Consider the following 18816-nt stretch of genomic DNA (forward strand, 5'->3'; position numbering starts at 1 on the left):
ATTCATTGGACGGATTGCCATTAAATGTGGTACGCACATTCACGTCCCACGGGATGAATTGTAATAACCTGAGGCTACTGGGCCCACTTATTGCCCTGCAATGACCCCATGTTGTCTGCACTCAACCTCCAGCCTCCTTACTGCCCCACTCCCTCTTTCTTTCACCTTGTATACGATTCCATCAAACTAAGATCAAACCTACTGGCCCCACACTGATAACATATTTTTTTTTCTCTCCCATCAGCGGATAATCCTGCGCGTCACTCAACCCAGCAATAAACTGTAATGTAGCCTGACATCACCCCTATTCCACACACACACACCTTGCCAGAATAAATTATATTTGTGCTCAGATAAATACAAAACTTCACATACAAACATTTGCACACACGCAGGAATTCACAGTCACACACCTCAGCTCTCTTCTGCAGCCTATTAACAACACGTTGACAATACTCAAGCCTCCTACTCGCTCTTTGTCAGGGCCTTCTGCTCCCACTCAGCTCCTCGCCCCCTGCCAATTTTATCATTATAATGTTCCTGATCATTCCTGAAAGTCAAAGAAAGAGGCACGCGGTGTTACACTTTCTTGGCAGCAGAGTTCAAAGGCAGCGCCTGGATAGGCTGCGGACTGAAAGGAGGCTTCTAACAACAGTGTCGGCGAGATCAGATGGGATTACACAGAGGGGAGAGTGTGAGTTTTTGTCTGGGTGAAGGTGGGTGTATGTATTTGTGAGTGTGTGTGTGTGTGTGTGTGTGTGGGTGTTCTGGTTTTGATGCAGACTGCACATCCTCACATGGCAAAAGTGAGGATGTATTTTGTATGTGTGTTTCTTTAAGAACTTGTTCATAGTTAGGATAAACTGAATAGTAAGACAGTAAACGAAACCTGTCAGTGAAAAGGTGTCAAGATTCAAGATTCAAAAAACTTTATTTATCCCCGTGGGGCAATTTGAGGGGGGGCGTGGGGGTTGACTGGTCGACCGCAACAGAGCAAATGGAGAACGGTCTCTTTAATCAAAAATATAACTAAATGTAAAGGCTGTTCCATACATTTAAAAGTTCTTCATAGTCTCTATAGTACTTAAGTTAAAACCTTATTCTGTATGAGAAATGTGTTTATACACTTAAAAAAGTCCCAATACACAAATTCCTCCTTCATTACCAAGATTAATTCTCCTCCTTTCCTCTATTACCTTTCTTCTGTCTTTTCTTTCATCCCTTTCTCCTAATTTAGTGACTGCATGCTGACAGATTCAACCACTCTCATATCTGTGTCAAGCAGCTATTTCATAAATGTCTTCAGGCCAGGCAGAGAAGAACACCTTCTGTGTGTTCTGTCGGCTGTGTGGTCAAGCTGACTGTTTTAATTTCCACTGCTCTGCTGTCATGCACAACACATGCAGCAGTGTGTGTGTGGGTGTGGGTGTGTGGGGGTGCATGTTTGTTCTTATGATGAAACTGCAGTTTTGCCTTAACCACCAGCAGACAACCACATGTTTGACACACCTGCTGTAAATCTGACATCATTCTTTAAACGTTCAATCTTCGGGTATTCCGCTCAGTTCACCCTAATTGTTGTTTCCAGGATGCGGTAAACATGCGCCCACTCCTTCAACAGCCTACTGTATACACAAACAAACAGCAAAGCCAAGCAGAAAGCACCAGGACATGTATAAAGTCTCCTAGTAAAAACTCACATTTTGCTAACATCCAGATTTAAATTTAAATTGAGGGATTGCACAGTTTCTTATGACTTGGCACAATTAGTCTAGTAGTTTTGGTGGTTCATCCCTGTGTGTGGGGGAGTTACTTGTACAGAGATAATAGCTATTTCCATAGCAATGAGAGAGTGTGCGTGTGTGTGTGTGTGTGTGCGCGCGCATATTTGTGTGTGTGTGTTTGTAATTGCGAAAGGGTTGGGCTGGTATGTTTGTTTGTGAACTAGACGGTATAAACAGTGTGATTCTTCTGGAGCAGGGAGCAGGCCCAACAAAAAGCTCTATTTGTTTAGACCTAATTAGAGGGCAGCTAACTCTTAATTGCTCCCCTGCTGTTCTGTGGGATGAACTTGTTGCTGTAATCTGACAAAAAAAAAAAAAAATACATTTACAATGAATGTCTCTACAAATATTGTGTATGTTCTGATGTAAAAATCAATTGATAGAAAAAAACAGCAACAATAGTTTTTTACTAACAGACTCGAATAGAAAAGGCACCACATGACTTTGAAAGGCAGCTGCCAAATAAACTTAAAAATGAGAAAACAAAAATGTTATTCCAAAGATTTCACACTTATTTTTTCCTCGCACTGTGTCACCATCATTAGCACATTGTCCTGATTTTTTGCAGCTGTGAGCAGCTCCCTTATTTCCATGATTAATGTTTTTTTTACGGTCATGTTTAGGCACTCACTCAGAGCAGTTGGTTAAAGTCTAGGGAAAGTCTGTGGTCTTGGTTAAATATTGGAAAAGTCAAAAGTGACTTGAAGCATGAGACAGGATGTGTTTACTTACTTATTAACATTAAATCCAAACCACAATCTTCTTTCTGTGACCGTAATCAAAGAGAGTTTGACGCCTAAACCTTACCATTACGATGGAATGCACTGTGTTTGCCCACCATTCACCCTCAACAACCCCTTAACAGTTCCTTCTCTCGCTCTCAAAACAAACATGGCAGGTGATTAGGTTTTCCTCAAAAAAAATTGGCAAAATAAATGTGTAGTATTCAGTGGGGCAAAACATTAACAGCGCACTCAAAATGAAAGCATTATTTTTTATTAGTTTATACCACTAAAATTTTGTGTGAAAATTTTTGTGAACTATATGTCTGTCTTATGGGACCCAGTTTCAGTCTCTATTATCATTAAATCCCAGTGTTTAATCTGACTAATGATCTGTGGCTGAGACTGCAGCAGAACCTGTGGTAATGTGGCTTCAAACCACTTTCAACCACCTTTCACATATCAACCAACCTTCTGGCCTTTCTTGCCCCTCTGCTGTCATCACCCTAATCAAGCAGACAGCAGATATGCCTTACATATTTGCTTTGCTAAGAGAAGGAAAAGTGAGTTTGGAGCAAACTCGGCTTCCTGCAGTGTTTACATTATACCTTACTGGGTGATTCCCCTCCTGTGGCTCCATGAGAGCAGAGTTAATGGCCCGGTTACTCCTCTGTTTAATAACCTCTCCATCCTCATTTCCATTCCTTACAGTAGCGACCTAATTCGTTCTGTCTGTGTTTACTGTAGCCACCCTCTTGTCTAGGGCTTATCTCCTTATTTGTCTTGACTGAATCTTTTTAAAGCATCTTGTCTGGGTTGTGTCTTCCATTCTCTAGTAGTAGTTGATTTGATTCTCCTTTTTTACCCTTTTACGTTTGTGTATGAGGGGCATTAGTGTGTGTTGCAGAATGCCTCTCTGGTTTGCTACCTCTTTTACATACTGTCTATTGTTGCCAACTTGCCACCCAGGCTCCATTCCATCCATGTCAGCACCTCTACCCAGTAACCACAGCCAGCCTGGTCCTGCACTCCTCCTCCTCCTCCTCCTATCTCCCTGGCCAGCTTCTCCCTCTCTCTCTCTCTCTCTCTCTCTCTCTCTCTCTCTCTCCCCTGCTCTCTCTCTCTCTCTCTCTCTCTCTCCATCAAAGGCTCTGTCTTACCATGCCCCCCTTTATCTCTTTCTCTTGTCTATTCGTCCTTTTTCTCCCCTATTTACAAACTCCAGAGACAGCAAAGACCAGCTGCTAATAACACAGGAGAAGAATGAAAACTGAAAGTCAGCAAAGGAAGGGAGATGGGGGGGGGGGGGGCTGAAGGAAGTTTATAGGAAGAGAATTATGCTATTTAAAAAAAACTTTTGCACAAACAAATGTGTTTGCCATTACCACTGTGTAAACAATGGATCAACTGATGCACAGTGGTGGTTTAAGAGAATCCCACATGGGCTTGCAAGCAGACCACCTAATATGAAAACTGCAATCAGAGCATAAACAATAAGAAAATGAATAGAGAGAAAACCGGAGAGGGAAGCGTAGGGATATGCAATTTGGCGGTGGATTGAGTGAATTAGAAGAGGGAAGGACGCAGAGAGGGACAGACGGAGACATATGAAAAATGGATTGAGGGAATGAATAGAGGTGAAGAAGTAGGATAGATGGAGAGAGCAATCAGAGGGCGGAGGAGAAGGACTGCACAGACGTACACCACCTCTCCACCCAGCCAGAATGCATGCTGGGTGCTGTTGCTACATTATGGTCTACTCTAAACAAACACAAGCAGTTGCCTCCGAGCCATCATTTGAACAGCAGATTAAAGAGAGATGAGAAGATGAAGAGGAAAGAAAGAGAATCTCGGTGAACAGAGAGGAAAAATAAAATCTCCCTCACCGCTATATAGTTGACAAAGGGTTTTTTTCCTCTTTAGATTTGTTTGGAAATGTGTTCCAGTGTGTACACCGGCTGAGGTGGAGTGGAACATTCCTCTCATCCTCCATGTGTTTGTTGAATGTGTGCGTAGCGAAGGTGTCAAATGGTATGACAAATTAAAGGAAAAGGTAACATGTGATATACTGTGGGATGGACCACCATGAGCCACGCTCATTTGATGCTACAAATCTCTGAACTCTCCTTGAGTGATGAGCACCATTCTTTCATTAAGTATTTTCTCATGGTGTTGGTGGTGGTGGAGGTGCAGTTCTCTGCCCACCAAGTATGACTGAAATCCCCAATATGTTTATTTGACAGTTTGCTTAATCAAGCCCCGAAAAACGACATTGTCCAATCACATCTTAACAACCGTATATCGTTACAGCAGGCCTGCTTTGTAATTGCACATGCCGAAACAGTATGCGTAGGCCTCTGATAAAAGCTATATGCTGTATTTCAACAGTTTGGTGTTGTCGCTAAACAAAAGCACAAGCGCAAAAGTGTAAGGAATGGATTCAACTGTGTGTTTATTTGGTCTAATACACTGCAATCAATAGCAAAACCAGCTAAGTAGTTAGCTAGATAGTGTTATTTCATAAGGCAAGAAGCATTTAATTAACTGACTATTTATTGTTTTATGTGGTCATGGGTTATGTAAAAAAAATATAAACTATAACCAAATGTTGTGGGCTTTGGGAGTTAATATGATGATACTATATCAGAGTTTTAAGTAACAGTAATGGTTCTCTCCCTTATTATGTTTGGAGACGGTTACACTCTAGAATTTCCAGCCATACTTGCGTGACGCGTCACATGGACATGCAGCTTTAGCCACATTTTAGCATTACATCATGTGTTTATTTAAAACTCTTTCACAGGGTTCTCATTCTAAAAATTATTAATGAATCAGTTTGAGTTTTTAACCATCTCTGGCATGAGCATCAAATTATGCTAGGTTTCTATGACAAAAAAAGAAGAAGAAAAAAGAAATAGTATAGACAAAGGTCATTTTAGCCAACCACATCCATGGTTGTCGGCTAGAAATAGGTAGGCTGTATGCAAAAATGAAGAGAATGAGAATTCTGAGTAGTATACGTATCTGCCAGCATCGTAAACATGGGCCATGAAAGAAAAAAGGGTGTAGAAATGTAACAAAGTGAGACTTAGTGAATGGGGTTCAATGACTCTTTGTGCCTTGCATGGAAGCGTCTATATTTATTATGATTATTTTAAATGTTGTGCCAATGTGTTCACATATGTATTTGAGACTTATTATATAGTATATGAGGAATTTCTCTCTGACTACGTACCACTATACCACTCTTTCCTTGAACAACACATGAGGAATGCCAGAAAGATTTTAATAAGCGCAGCATCCCTACGCCTTGCTGTGCATTTCCATTTACAGTTTTACAGCACCGGGATCCCTCTATAAATCACACAGCAGCACTTGGATTAACGAAGCGCAGCCAGAGAAACAACTACCTACGGCACTTCAGAAATAGTTGAACCACTGCCCTGAAAACGGAGCACCGCTTAAATCTCAAAAGGCAGGATGGTAAATTCCACCTCTCAGCCAGCCTCTGGTTTTGTAGAAGAGGGGAATAATCTGGAGTCTTTTGCCCTAATCCTCCCACCACGACTCTCACTCATTCCTCATCACCATTACCATTTCAAGTACGACGTCTGTCTCCCTGCTGCACTCTACTGAGGTGTTTTGAGTGACAGCTGTTGACAAGGCTGTTCACATCCAAGTTGTGCTTGACGTTCCGGTCAAATACTGTCTGCTCGTTGTGTGTGTGTGTGTGGGGGGGGGATGGTCAGATCCAAAAGCGGACTCCTGCATTGCGGTCGGCCTGACTCCGCTCCATGTCAGAGCAGGCTGGCGGGCAGGCTTAGCGGTTCAGTGTTAGAGGCTTTAAAGTGATTCCCCACGTTTAAATATTTAGACTGCGTGAGCTGCAGTCTGCAAAAGCTTGAAAGATGTACAGAGAGAAAGTGAAAAAAGTGGGTGAGGCGAGGGAAAAACAGATGGGTGTGTGTGTGTGTGGGGGGGCGGGGTAGCCTTGGAAGAGGTATACAAAGGAGCTAAGAAATAGAGAGATGAAGGGAGGTGAACTGAGCTGAGCTTACAGTGGGGCCAACGAAATGTAGTGGAAAAACTGCCCTTATTGTTTGTTTGTTTTTCCTGTCAGCTGTGGTCTTTAGCTTCTCAAGAGGAGCGTAGGGAGCAGCTGGTCAGTAATAGTGAAGAAAGACTCCTTTCTTATGGACAGACGCACATACACACACGTGATGGAAATGGCCTTGGCATCCTGACGGAGCTCTGTCTCATGGCGGCTTTTATCTTTCCCATCTCATTCTTGCACCATCGGTTCATTTCCTCCCCTCCACCCTTCAGTTAAAGTTCCAGTTACGAAGGAAGCACATTGAGTTTTCATGTGAGCACAGTAACCACATATTTCCCTTCATTACGAAGTACAAGTTATTATATGCATGTGATTTTGTGTGTGTGTGATTGTGTGTGTGTGTGTGTGTGTGTGTGTGTGTGTGTGTGTGTGTGTGTGTGTGTGTGTGTGTATGTGTGTGTCGCTGGTATACATTAAACAGACATGCTGCCCAGCAGGCATGAGCGCAGAGATAAAAGTAAGTGTTTAGGTATGGGCTTGTGTATAGCCCATGTGTGTGTGCAGCGTGAGTGTACGTCCAATGCTTCACATCAGATGTTTCCCAGGAAACAGAGACCAGCTGGTTTTAATTCTTACCATTTAATCAGGTTCTGATTTACACCTGGAACACCAGGTGAATGCAATTAACTACTAAGTAGGCAAAGCAGAAGTACTAATAGGTAACCCATGTAGTCTAGTGTTCTTCGGACTAAACACTGTACATGTAGGGCATTGTTAACGCTCAAAAGATCAAAGCAAGGGAGAATGAAGCATCCATGTGTTTATGAAATGTAGCATTAAGCTTATTGGCTCTAAAAAGGCTATGGGATGTTCTTTTAGTAGCTAATGAAGGGTGTAATCCTTGAACAAGCTAATGAGGTGTACTGATTTAAGTAGAGCTAAGGAATCCAACCAGTGCAGCTAAGAGTTACCATTAGATGTTTTCACGCAAAACTCACAGTTCAATTCCTGGAACATTTACAAGGCAACATAACCATACATGGTACCACATTAGATTTAATTATGTTGCTGCTGTAGTTTAAAAAAAAATTTGCGCTCACATCATCAAAAATGTGGCTTGTCTGAAAACAACAATCTCCCTCATAAGAAAATAGGGTTAAATGATTTGTATCAAAACACCACTACTGTACACGCTTGGTAACAAATCATTTAGGGGGGAAAAAACACCAAGTCTCAAAGTCATTAGGTCACACTACTAGTGTGTTTGTTGAGGTGATGCTTTACATTAAGTTTGGATGTGTATTCTGTATTGTATTTGCATCAGGCATTCAAAGTGAATATGCCTCTTTGCTAGCCTGGCATTCCCAGACCTACCACTAGGCGCTGGCAAATTAAATTTGCTGCGCGTGTTGGTCTGGACACGCTCCGTTGAAGCTTATCAAGAAAACCAGAAATCTGGGTCTCACGTTTCAATTGGTTCTATCTAATATGGGCGCGCCAGAGCCACTTAGATGGTACTCTGGGGAGGACGTAACCGGATGACGACAGTGACGTGCATGCGACGTCGAAGCCGTGATAGTAAACATCAGAGATGGCTGCGGATATGTTGTGTGGGTTTGAGACTGCTTTGGCCTCGACCCTTTAAGATTTGGAAGACGGCACTCAATTTTTTCATTAGCAAGTAAGTGGAATGTTCTATTTTGCCGACCGACAACGGCAAACGTTTAATTTAACAGTTTAACAGCTGTTCGCTAAACGAAAGGGGCTTACGTCGCCTTGTGCATCGCTCTGATTGGTTGTAGTGCTATCCAACTGCGTGCAGTGGCATTTGAAATGCACGAGTAGGAGCCGCCCCTTGAGTTGGAAATTACTATTGATCGTCGCCAGACCCTCTATCGTTCAAGATATAAGGGTCTGGATTTCCAGGCTACCTCTTTGCACCACATTTGATGAAACTAGTATGCTAGGCCTCTACTTTAAATTAACTATAAAACTTTGTTTGATTGTTGAAAGTGTAATTTCGTTTTTGTGTACGAAATAGATGATCCATAATTTAACATACATTTCTGAAGAGTTTGAGGTTTTGTAATTACAAAAAAGTTATTAAAACAATAAGCTCTGAATGCAGTGACATACTGTGCACACTATGCAGCAAACAATACTGGCTTCTAGGCCAAACCGCACTCCTGTTAAAAAAACATTTAACTGTGTGCTAAACACAAACTGTCAGCCGGAAAGCACTAATAATATCTCCATACCCCCCGTTCTTCCACCCCCTTTCTATCTGTCTTCTCTACTGAAAAACATGTCGCACATACATGGTCTTTTTGTCACTTCATAAAATGCTCTGAGGGGTAGACAGCATGAAGTAGGGAAGAGACAGAGCTAGACAGTATTGCGGGGAAAGGAGACATTGGACAGACCAGAAAGACAGCAGCTTAAGACAGATAAACTGAGTAAAGCAAGAGAGAGAGAGAGAGAGAGAGAGAGAGAGGTAGTGGTGGAATTAGAAGACAAATCATTGGTGGGAAGCAGCAGGAAGACAGACATATGAGGAAAAAAGGGTCTGAGAAAAGCAAATATGCACTTAAGAGCGGAAGAGCCACGGAGAGACAAAGTGACATGCAGGCACGCCAAGCAGGCTCTCTCCCTCAGTCATCACTTCAACACCACAACACCACAAGTGAGTGACTGCAAAACACATGGGCCTGCTGCACAATGGGCTATTATAAGCCCAACGTATGCACACAAAAAAGCCACTTTCAGCAAACAGATCCAAAGTGGCTTGACAGTCATCAAAACAAACAATTCTACATGTGTATTTTTGACGGTTAGCCTACTACTCTTTTTCGTTGATAAGTATCTCCGCAGATCATATGACTCAGTGTCGCAAACGTACACAGACACACGTGAGTCAGTGTATGTGCGTGCGTGTGCGCGTGTGTGAAGTGGTGTCTAGGCCGTGCCAGCGTCAGGAAATTCCATGGGATGTTTTCAATAAGGCTTGGGCAGCGGCAGCCAAAGAACTGGCAAATGAAAACCTGCTGAAGCACACCGCACAGCTCTAACAACACACTGCCTATACCCCTTGAGGCACTTCTGGAGATGATGACTCTATGTGTACTTGTGTATGAAAATGACAGTATATGTTTATTGTTTGCGTGTGCTTCAAAGACAGGTTGACTGAGAATGCATATTTCTTTTGCAAAAAAGTGCAGTGAGGCTTGTATCTGTTTACAATAGCTGCGGAGTAATGTGTTTGCGACGTGTCTGCGAGCACGCTTTCCCGTTACTGCTATCATCTGGTGCTGCTGTGTCATTCTGGCCATGGCGAAACAGTGATGCATTCACTTGGCCTTACAAAGAACGTTAACGTCATCCTACAGTGGGTGCCTATGATTGGTCCCCATTACATAACACTGATACTAGGCCTAATAGTCAACAGCAGTGACCACAGTGATGTAGCTTAAGTAAGCAGGAGCAGAGACTGTGAAGAGACAAGAGGGGAAGCAGATGAAAAATCAGATCATAAATATTCACCCCAAGGAGAAAAGCGTATTAGCGTATTTCAGACAGACACACAGCCCTAACATATTATCACCTTATTAAGGCAAACGGGCTAGCAAATGGCTGCCTTACACATCAAGCAGACGCAGATTTTCATTTGACGTCATGTTTCTGGTAACCTGAAAAATGCAATGAAAGCCAAACATTCAGTCTCATCCGAGCTCTGGTTTGACTTAGCTTACTCCTGATGAAAATGTCTTTAGCTGCTGGCTTTCTTCCCTATAGCTAATCATTAACAAGGTCTGTATTGTGTTTGTTGCAAGGCTAGCAGCGTTGCCTATAGGTCGCTTTTTTTTTGCTTGAAAAAAACTGCAGCCGCTGCTTGAGGTATGGATGAGAGAAGTGAGACTAAATCCATTTCATTTTTGATGACCTAAAACTATTAACCAAATTAACGAGCTGCCGCAAATAATGCTTAATAGCTGCCTAGAGCTGTAGAGTTAGGCCTGTACTGCAGGCATCCTTTTTAATATGACGTGAAGTCATTTGATACAATGGCAATAAAAAAAACGTATTAGTGGACTGGCAGTGTAGGCTTCCGGTGATGTAAACCACCTACATATGAATTCAACTACTGACTGAGACAGAGAGACTCCAGTCGACTTAGTTGCTTCTGTGAACCATCCACATCATAAAACCGTGACCCCCAACAGCAGCAAAGAGTAGTGATACTGCTCATTCAGTCTCTTTTTATACTACCTGTGGTAATTACATTATGCCTGCTGGAGCATTTTTTTAAGCTAAGTGATTTGAATTAATAACCTGTTGGTGAATGTGACGAAAATAAGGAATGTCCGTTACATCTGTGTGCAGGATGGAGGGAAAATGGCTGACGAAAAAGACAAAGAAACTGTTAAAAGCACTTGTGCTAGAGGAAGGTGTAAGAGTACAGCGAGGGGGGAAACAGCGAGGCTGGGAAGTAAGGTGCTGAGCTGAGCCGAGATGGATTCCCTGTCTGAACCACTTTATGCACAAGCTGTATACTTTAATTACCCTGTGAAGAAAACCTCCTAGAACGGACTACAACATCGGTAACTCTAGAGCGCCTTGACCCGAGCGCTGCTCCCCGACTCTTTCCCGACAGTCCTGTTTTCCTTCTGCGCTCTGGACATGGTTCAGGCTGGAAGTGAAGGGGGTCCAAGGGAAATGCAGCTAGAGAGTCCAATTATATTTATCTGTAGTAGGCCTAGGCTATGGCAGAAATGCAACCGGATAAACACAGAAAAACAGCCGCCAGACATAGACAATAAATAGACACACACAAAGGGATATCGTAACAACAGAAAGGTCATTGGCCTGTCAGACAAAAAACGATCTCCACAACTCCAATACTATGACTATTCCATCATATGAAATCCACGGGAATAAGCCAAGTACTACTATGAGCACACACCGCCTGCAGTTACACACGTCATGTTAATGTGATTCTTGAGATCGGACCATAAAGATTGGATTTTATGTGATCGCAATTTTGAACGCCCACATTTGGCCTGAGAACAGGCTGTTACATACATCTCCCCCAGGCTGTATTTATTTTAGAAAATGTCTGGACAATCTTAACCCTCACACCTCCTATCCTCTTTATTTCTCTTCATTACTCAAAATGTGCATTGTGGTTAGATTGTAATCGGACTATGAGCAGAAGTCCTCGCACAAAGCAATCCCGACCACTTTTTCACCACTACTACATATTGAAAATCTCAAAGAGAAATGTGAGCACAGATCTCACCTAATACATCTTGGCATCATTGGATGATAAAATTGCATGGCTGGTTACGGCCAATGGGAAACTGGAACCGCGGCAGTGAACAGTTACGGGACCGTAATGACATGAGTCAGCGTCCTCAAGATAGAAGTAATATATAACTTAGAGAAGGGAGGTTTTATGGTGAGAGCATGGGAGAAACTTTATTAATGCTCCATTTGTAAGCCTTTTTTTTCGCCTTGATTTGGCATCTACACAATCAAGACACAATACCTTGGAGGCCGAGTTCCAGTGACACAATTTATGACTAATAATCAGCAAAGTTGAAGGACACTTATGGTACTGCTACTGGAGACATGATGAATAAGTGTGGTAAACAAATATCCAGCTGGATTTACATACTCTCAGCATCAAACAAACAACACATTTATGGTGCTATATTAGGGAAACAATTTAGTTTTAATAACATGTATTCTAAACAGATTTGCACTAATTTGTTACAAGTTTTAATTGCGCTGATTCTGCACTCACCACACTTGGCAAAAGGAGACATCACAGTGAAGGCCTTACATTATTTCAATTTTCCCTTTTTGAGTTGTTAGTTTCAATTATTTGTTACGTTTAATGACTTCAACTGCTGCAGTTTTACAACCTCTTTATATGGGAAAGTCTCCATTTGAAAATAGTTTAATTACAGTCTCATTAAATGTATTGAAATGCCCTTAACATATTGTAATTGATATGTTTTCTTTTTCTGAATGACTAGATTTAGAATATTTTATTGAGCCTCAAAATTCCCCTTGAATGAACCTAGAAGGCAGCCCTCGTTAACCATTGCATAATTAGCTTCTGCCGTAAAAAAAAAAAGAAAAAGAAGAAAAAAAGTCAGACACTAATCACATGCAGATTGTGGCCACACAATTGAATGAACATGCAGAGCAAATTTTTCTCTGCTCTTTCATTTATATAAATCTGGCCCTCGTTGACTGCTATCTGTTCTGCCTGCCTGAGGCCTTCACTAATACATCTGTGTTTACCATGTGTATGTATGCTTGTTTGTGCATTTTAGCCGCATCTACGTGCACAGAAACTGTGTGTGCATGTTTAAGTTCAAATCTAAGTATGTGTTTGTGTGTGCATGTGTGTACCCAGCAGGCTATAACTGTAATGGTTCTCGTCACTTCACACTAGCTGTCAGTTCTCTCACACACAAAACTGCAGCCTGTAGGTGACCTGACACAGGGAGAGCTAAAACCTTACCACTGGGCAAACAGTTAACAGAGGCTAATCTGGAATATATGAGGCTGCATTAGAAAAAGATTGTAATAGTAGAATGAGCCCGTATTATTTGGCGAAACATGTGACATGTGCGAGTCCCTGTTGGTTGACTTCAATTTCCCAAGTGACAAGAATTTGCAATGCAAGTAGCGTGGGTGATGACAAAATGTCAGTTTCTATGTAGCTGGGTTTTGAACTGCGCTGCATACCAGCATATCACTATCTATTCCAAGTTCTAATGCTTGCTAGGAACTGTTGGTAGTCTGCTTAATGTAAGCTGTCAAAGTCGGAGACTCAAATACATACACAGTAACATATTCATTCACAGAAGATTTCTAGGCTGAACACCCTACTTTTTCTCGGCACTTTCCCTTCTATACATTTAAACACATATTCGTATTCACATCCAGGAAGTGCCCAGTAAGTGACCTGAGGTGATTTAGACGCACATTTTACAATGCAAACGTTGTAGTATGTTCAGACTCCGGGAAAACTGTTTATTTCACTGTCTTCATCCCAAGGGATTCCGTCAATAAATCATTTAACTTCTGCTCACGAGTGCAATATAAGTTTACTTTGATCCTTCTGTGCACACCGGTACAGTGCTTTGTCTTATTCATGTTCAAGTCATAAAAATGCTGTCCTGCAAATGGTCAGATTTATACAATAGACTGTAGCTATAGTGTGACACCTGCCACAACAATCAAATCTGAAGACTTTTCTGTTTCCCTTTTAACCAGTAATTTTTATCTTATTTAAATGTTTTATTTCTATTCATATCTTTCATTCACTTTTCTAATGTCTATTCTATACTTGATTTATTTTAATCTTGTTGTATTTCATGCCCCTGTAAAGCACTTTGAATGGCCTTGTGTCTGAATTGTGCTATATACTGTATAAATAACTTGCGTTGCCTTACCTACTGGTGTCCTCAATATTTTTTTTTATGTTGAAAAAAGCCCCAAAGTTGTCTTCAATCTGTTAGTCTTATTGTCTTGTTGTCATTCACCATCCATCCCTGTGCATTTATTAACCAAAACAACATTGCTAACATCTTGTAATAAGAAACATGGCTGTCCTTCAACTTTCCACTCCAACTCCTCTGTGCTTTCTTAGCCTAAGGAGTTGTACTGGGTTCGTTGGCTTTCTGAGGTTCACACGACTTTAATTATTTCATCAAAAAGTGTGTGTAACAGGAGAGGGACACATCATTGACCTTTTTATTTCCTCATATTCACACACTTCAGAGGAACACCACTTAGTTAAGTACAGTTGCACAAATGTTTTCCTCCATCACCGTCATAGTCCATATGCTAACTTACTGCGTTCAGTCCGTGCACGTGCACACACACACACGCACACGCACACACACACACACACACACACACACACAAACGTGCAAGGACACGCACATAGCAGCTGGATGGAGCAACAGCAGCCTTGTCCAAACAGCACAAAGAGCCGAGGGAGCTCAGAGGAAGGACCCAGGCATTCAGCATTAATCATATACTGTGGCACACACACACTTGCTTGCTCTGTACACTACACACGCACACACACACACACACACACACACACACACACACACACACACACACACACCCTAGAGGCGGTACCACCCATTTTCAGATGCAGAAGCAACCGCCTTCCACCTGCTTTTGTAGGCAAACACACTTACACGTATGCATATGTCGATACACGCACTCGCACAAAGTCACACACAGAACCCTCAGGACACACAATACCATTCAGGAAACATTAGCAGCATTACCCAGGAATGCTAATTGAAACAAACAGCTCATGGTTTCTTCATTTCTGAGGTGGGAGCTGGCTGTAATCGAGACTTCTGTGTGTGTGTGTGTGTGTGTGTGTGTGCGCGCGTCCACTTGTGAGTCCGGGTGTATACACATTTACAGACACACAGTTTTTCCTGCCAGATATCTGGGAACCATTGTACACTATTATTGTCCTGCTTTTTCTCCAGCTCTGCTTTCAAACGAACGAAAGAGAGCAAATTGTTCACCATAAACACACATTAGTGCTGACAGAATCAGTGTTGCAGACCAAAGCAAAACCTGATCTCTCTTTCCCCTTCACAATTACATGCAAACACACACTCTCAGCTCCAATCAGAATGTGTTTGGAAACACCTCATTTCATGCAAAATAGAGGTCCGGGACTGGAGTCGCTGCCCTGATGTTGGATTCTCATATTCTTTGGCCTGCAGTTAAGAGACACTGTGTTGTGGCCTTTTACACACACCCCCATGCAGTGTTTCTGAAACTACTTTACCTGCACCAAAGGCAAAAAAGTAGGTCTGGTTGGGATTTCTCTGCAGTAAGGCGGACACACGTCGGGCCATTCGCTCGTTGCGTTTGTAGATGAGCTCCTGGCGGAAGTAGCTGTCAATCTGCTGGGCCGTCATGCGGTCGTGAGCTGGCAGGGAGCTGTTGATGAAGTGAGGCAGCTGAGACAGAGAGAAGGAAGGAGAAAAACAATTAAAACCCTTAATGGGTGCAACTCTATGGCGGCAGAAAACTTTCATGAATGGTTTTAAGCGTACATCAAACACACATAAAAAGAACTGGCTTTAAATAAAGTAAGAGGGATAAAAAAAAATAGATGGATGAAAGAGAGAGGACTGAATGGAGGTGTTGGTGCAAACAACCTGGCAAACGTGTTCGCCCATGTGAGTGTGTGAGACCTGGCAACCTGCAGTGTTTGTGACGTGACAGCTTGACAGAAAGTGACCAATGCAATGCTCTGCTATGTACAGTATATATATATTTTAAGTTTAACAGCATCAGTGAATGAAGGAGAGAGAGAAGGGGGAGAGAAAAGTCAACAACATCATGAGTACGTGTGCAGGCTGCTGTAGCACATTTTTGCCTTTGATTGTGTACCCCAACGTGTTTTATATATATATATGTGTGTGTGTGTGTGTGTGTGCAAATACAGTTTATATCTATACCAGTGTGAGCGTGTGAATGTGTGTTTAATTGCGACTTGATTTATTAAGAGCTAGACAGGCAGAGACAGACCAAGCTGGCTCTGTTCCACTCTTGGCTGCATCAGTGGAATCAACAGGCTGTTAATCTGTGAGGATGAGCGGGGGTCGGAGCTGGGGTAGCCGGGGTTCGGCATCTGGGTATTAGCTGTCCAACTCAGGAACACGTAAACACACACAGTCTCTCACTTTCTTTGTCTTTAGTTTTCTTCACTTTCAGTCAGAGTATCACTGTACCTGCAATTGCGATTTTGCTGGCCCTCTCGCCCTCCATATATATGCAATAAAATAATATTATTAGTATGAGAAATAGGTGGAATCGCAGTATGCAAGAGTACGTCCACTCAGTGTGTTCCCTCCTCCTGTTATGCTGTTTGTTGCAAGTAGTAGATACGTCTTTTCTGACAGGGCTTGAAGTCTCATCATCCACTGGCCGGAAGAATACCATTCAAAATTATTTTGTTCAGATTAACAATTGTTAGCCCATTGCACTTTTATTGCACTTAAAATAGCATACATTATACTTTAAAATCAGCATACCAAAGGTTTGGGATCTATGAAAGCTCAATATTATGCACAAACAATTTAAGAGTGGATCTGTTCCCAACAAGAAGGGTGTTTGGGTTGTTTTTGTCTCTCCATGTTTGTTTGATGTGCAGATGTGTTTGATCTGGGATGTGACAAGAACACACACAGGCTTACATGCAGTCGCTGTCTTAACGTTGACACTATAGTAAAACAGCTGCTGCAAATGATGCATAAATCACTGTGTGTGTGTGTGTGTGTGTGTGTGTGTGTGTGTGTGTGTGTGTGTGTGTGTGTGTGTGTGTGTGTGCGCGTGTGCGCGTGTGCGTGTGTCTTTATTGTACCATATGTGAACAAGGTGTTGCTCTCAAGCATCCGTCCAAAATCTGCATCTGACACATTTTCTCCCACTCCCTCATTTGCTCTCTCTATACAGTCTGTTTCCCATAACGGTTCAAAGGTTCTAATTCACACATAAGTCACATATTTATTTATTTCATTTGTGGTGTGCATCAAAGGGGAACTCGACCTTAAGTCAACGTCGGTTTACAGATCGTGGGGAGCAGTACGATATAATACACAATTGTAAAAAAAGGAAAGACAAAGCAGATCCTTTTTTTGGCTGTGTAATGTTTGATAAATGACTTCCCTTGGGTTGGTGCTGAAGACTTCAAGTCTGAAAATCTGCAGGTGTTGAGTTTAAATGTAGTGTGGTAACCTCTGTAACCCGCTTCTAATTTTTTGCTTGAGGCTATAGCGACTCTAGGCCACATCAGGCGCTATTAGCATAACACGCGGCAATCTGACACAACTGACGGCAGTGGGTTTTGCATTGTGGCTAATGTAGGCACCAGCTTTTGAAATGGATGAAGAATGGATTAAAACAACCCAAAGATGATAACTCTGGTTCTGCTGCATTGACTCTGATAATGCAAACTAAATATGTTTAAAAATCAAACCTATAAGAGACACATACTTAGTAACACGATGACTTTCCCTGACATGGTTAATTTTTACTCACATTTTATAGGTTGGCAGTTGTGAATTTCAAGACCTGATGAAATCCAAATGGTTTGGATATCTTACTTATCTCCAATTCAAGTTACTTCAGCCAGAAAGAAAGAGAGAATGTGGCACAAACACAGCTGAAGCTTTGCATTGTCTGCCTGCGTTGTTTCGGGGTGAATGAGCCGGGATCATCCAGATTGACCGGGGTTCATGATTCATGAGTAAAATGAAGCAGAGTTGAGCACCAAACATGGGGGGAATAAGTTAAAGCGAGAAAGAGAAAGAGAGAGAGGTGGAGAAGAAGCGCTTCACCATTGCCGCGATGAGTGAGGATAGCGTGAGTGTTTCACGATGAGAAGAAAGTGTTTCGGTTGGAGAGGGGTCAAGGTGGGAGTGTAGCAGCAAACGCAGATAACTTATCACAGGAGAGGCCATTAGCTGCTCTGTATCCCAACCTGCACAGGAAATGCAGAGTGACAGGGAAATATTTCCTCCTTCCTCACTCCTGGTATAGCTCTGCACTCACTTGCTCAGGCAGTCTATCTTGCCAGAAATGTTAACCTCTTTTTTGAAGTCCCCTTTTTTTCCACTTTCGGGATCGCCCGTTATATTCTATAATATCAACTTTCATCTTGATGCTCTGTCTACATCAACAGCTTGTTCATGTTATTTCTTATCAACCTATTCCTCTTTGTATATTTTTTACTTTATGTCTGTTCTAGATTTGGAGCCAGTTTGACTGTTGAAAAGTATTAACCTGCCTTGCACCGTTCGGCCCTGCTGCTCGGGGGCCCGTCATCAACCGCTTTCCAATACGATGATTGAACTAGAGAGGGCATACAGGGGTGTCGGAGGCCTCGGGATTAGGTAATATCTATCAAAAAAAACACCTGCTCTTTAACGACCCTGGAAGTTCACAGACACGAAAGCTGCAATAGATCACCAGACTACAGAAGCAGGCACCACAGTCGGCCGCGCCTGATGGCTCTAACATGTGCTGCAGAATGTTAATACATGTTATTATGACATGAGGCCTGGTAAGATTTAAAGCGCTCATGCGGGAGAAGACTCTATAGCCAAGGGTACAGGTGAAACTGTAGCTAACAAGGTCTTTGCAGCCCCCAGAGAGATGGACAGACACAGAAAATGAGGGAGACAGATGTAGA

General features: G+C 42.3%; 1 protein-coding gene across 1 annotated transcript in view; it reads right to left on the minus strand.

The window, feature by feature from the left end:
• The window catches only part of trabd2b (TraB domain containing 2B), a 66940-nt gene that overhangs the window by 7810 nt on the left and 40314 nt on the right, over positions 1–18816 (minus strand). Inside the window, exon 4 of the mRNA XM_080032262.1 lies at positions 15403–15577. Within this exon, the coding sequence (XP_079888388.1) occupies positions 15403–15577 (175 nt within the window). The remainder of the gene's footprint in view (positions 1–15402; positions 15578–18816) is intronic.

This window comes from Ammodytes marinus (genome assembly GCF_949987685.1).
Source record: "Ammodytes marinus genome assembly, chromosome: 8".
NCBI lineage: Eukaryota > Metazoa > Chordata > Actinopteri > Uranoscopiformes > Ammodytidae > Ammodytes > Ammodytes marinus.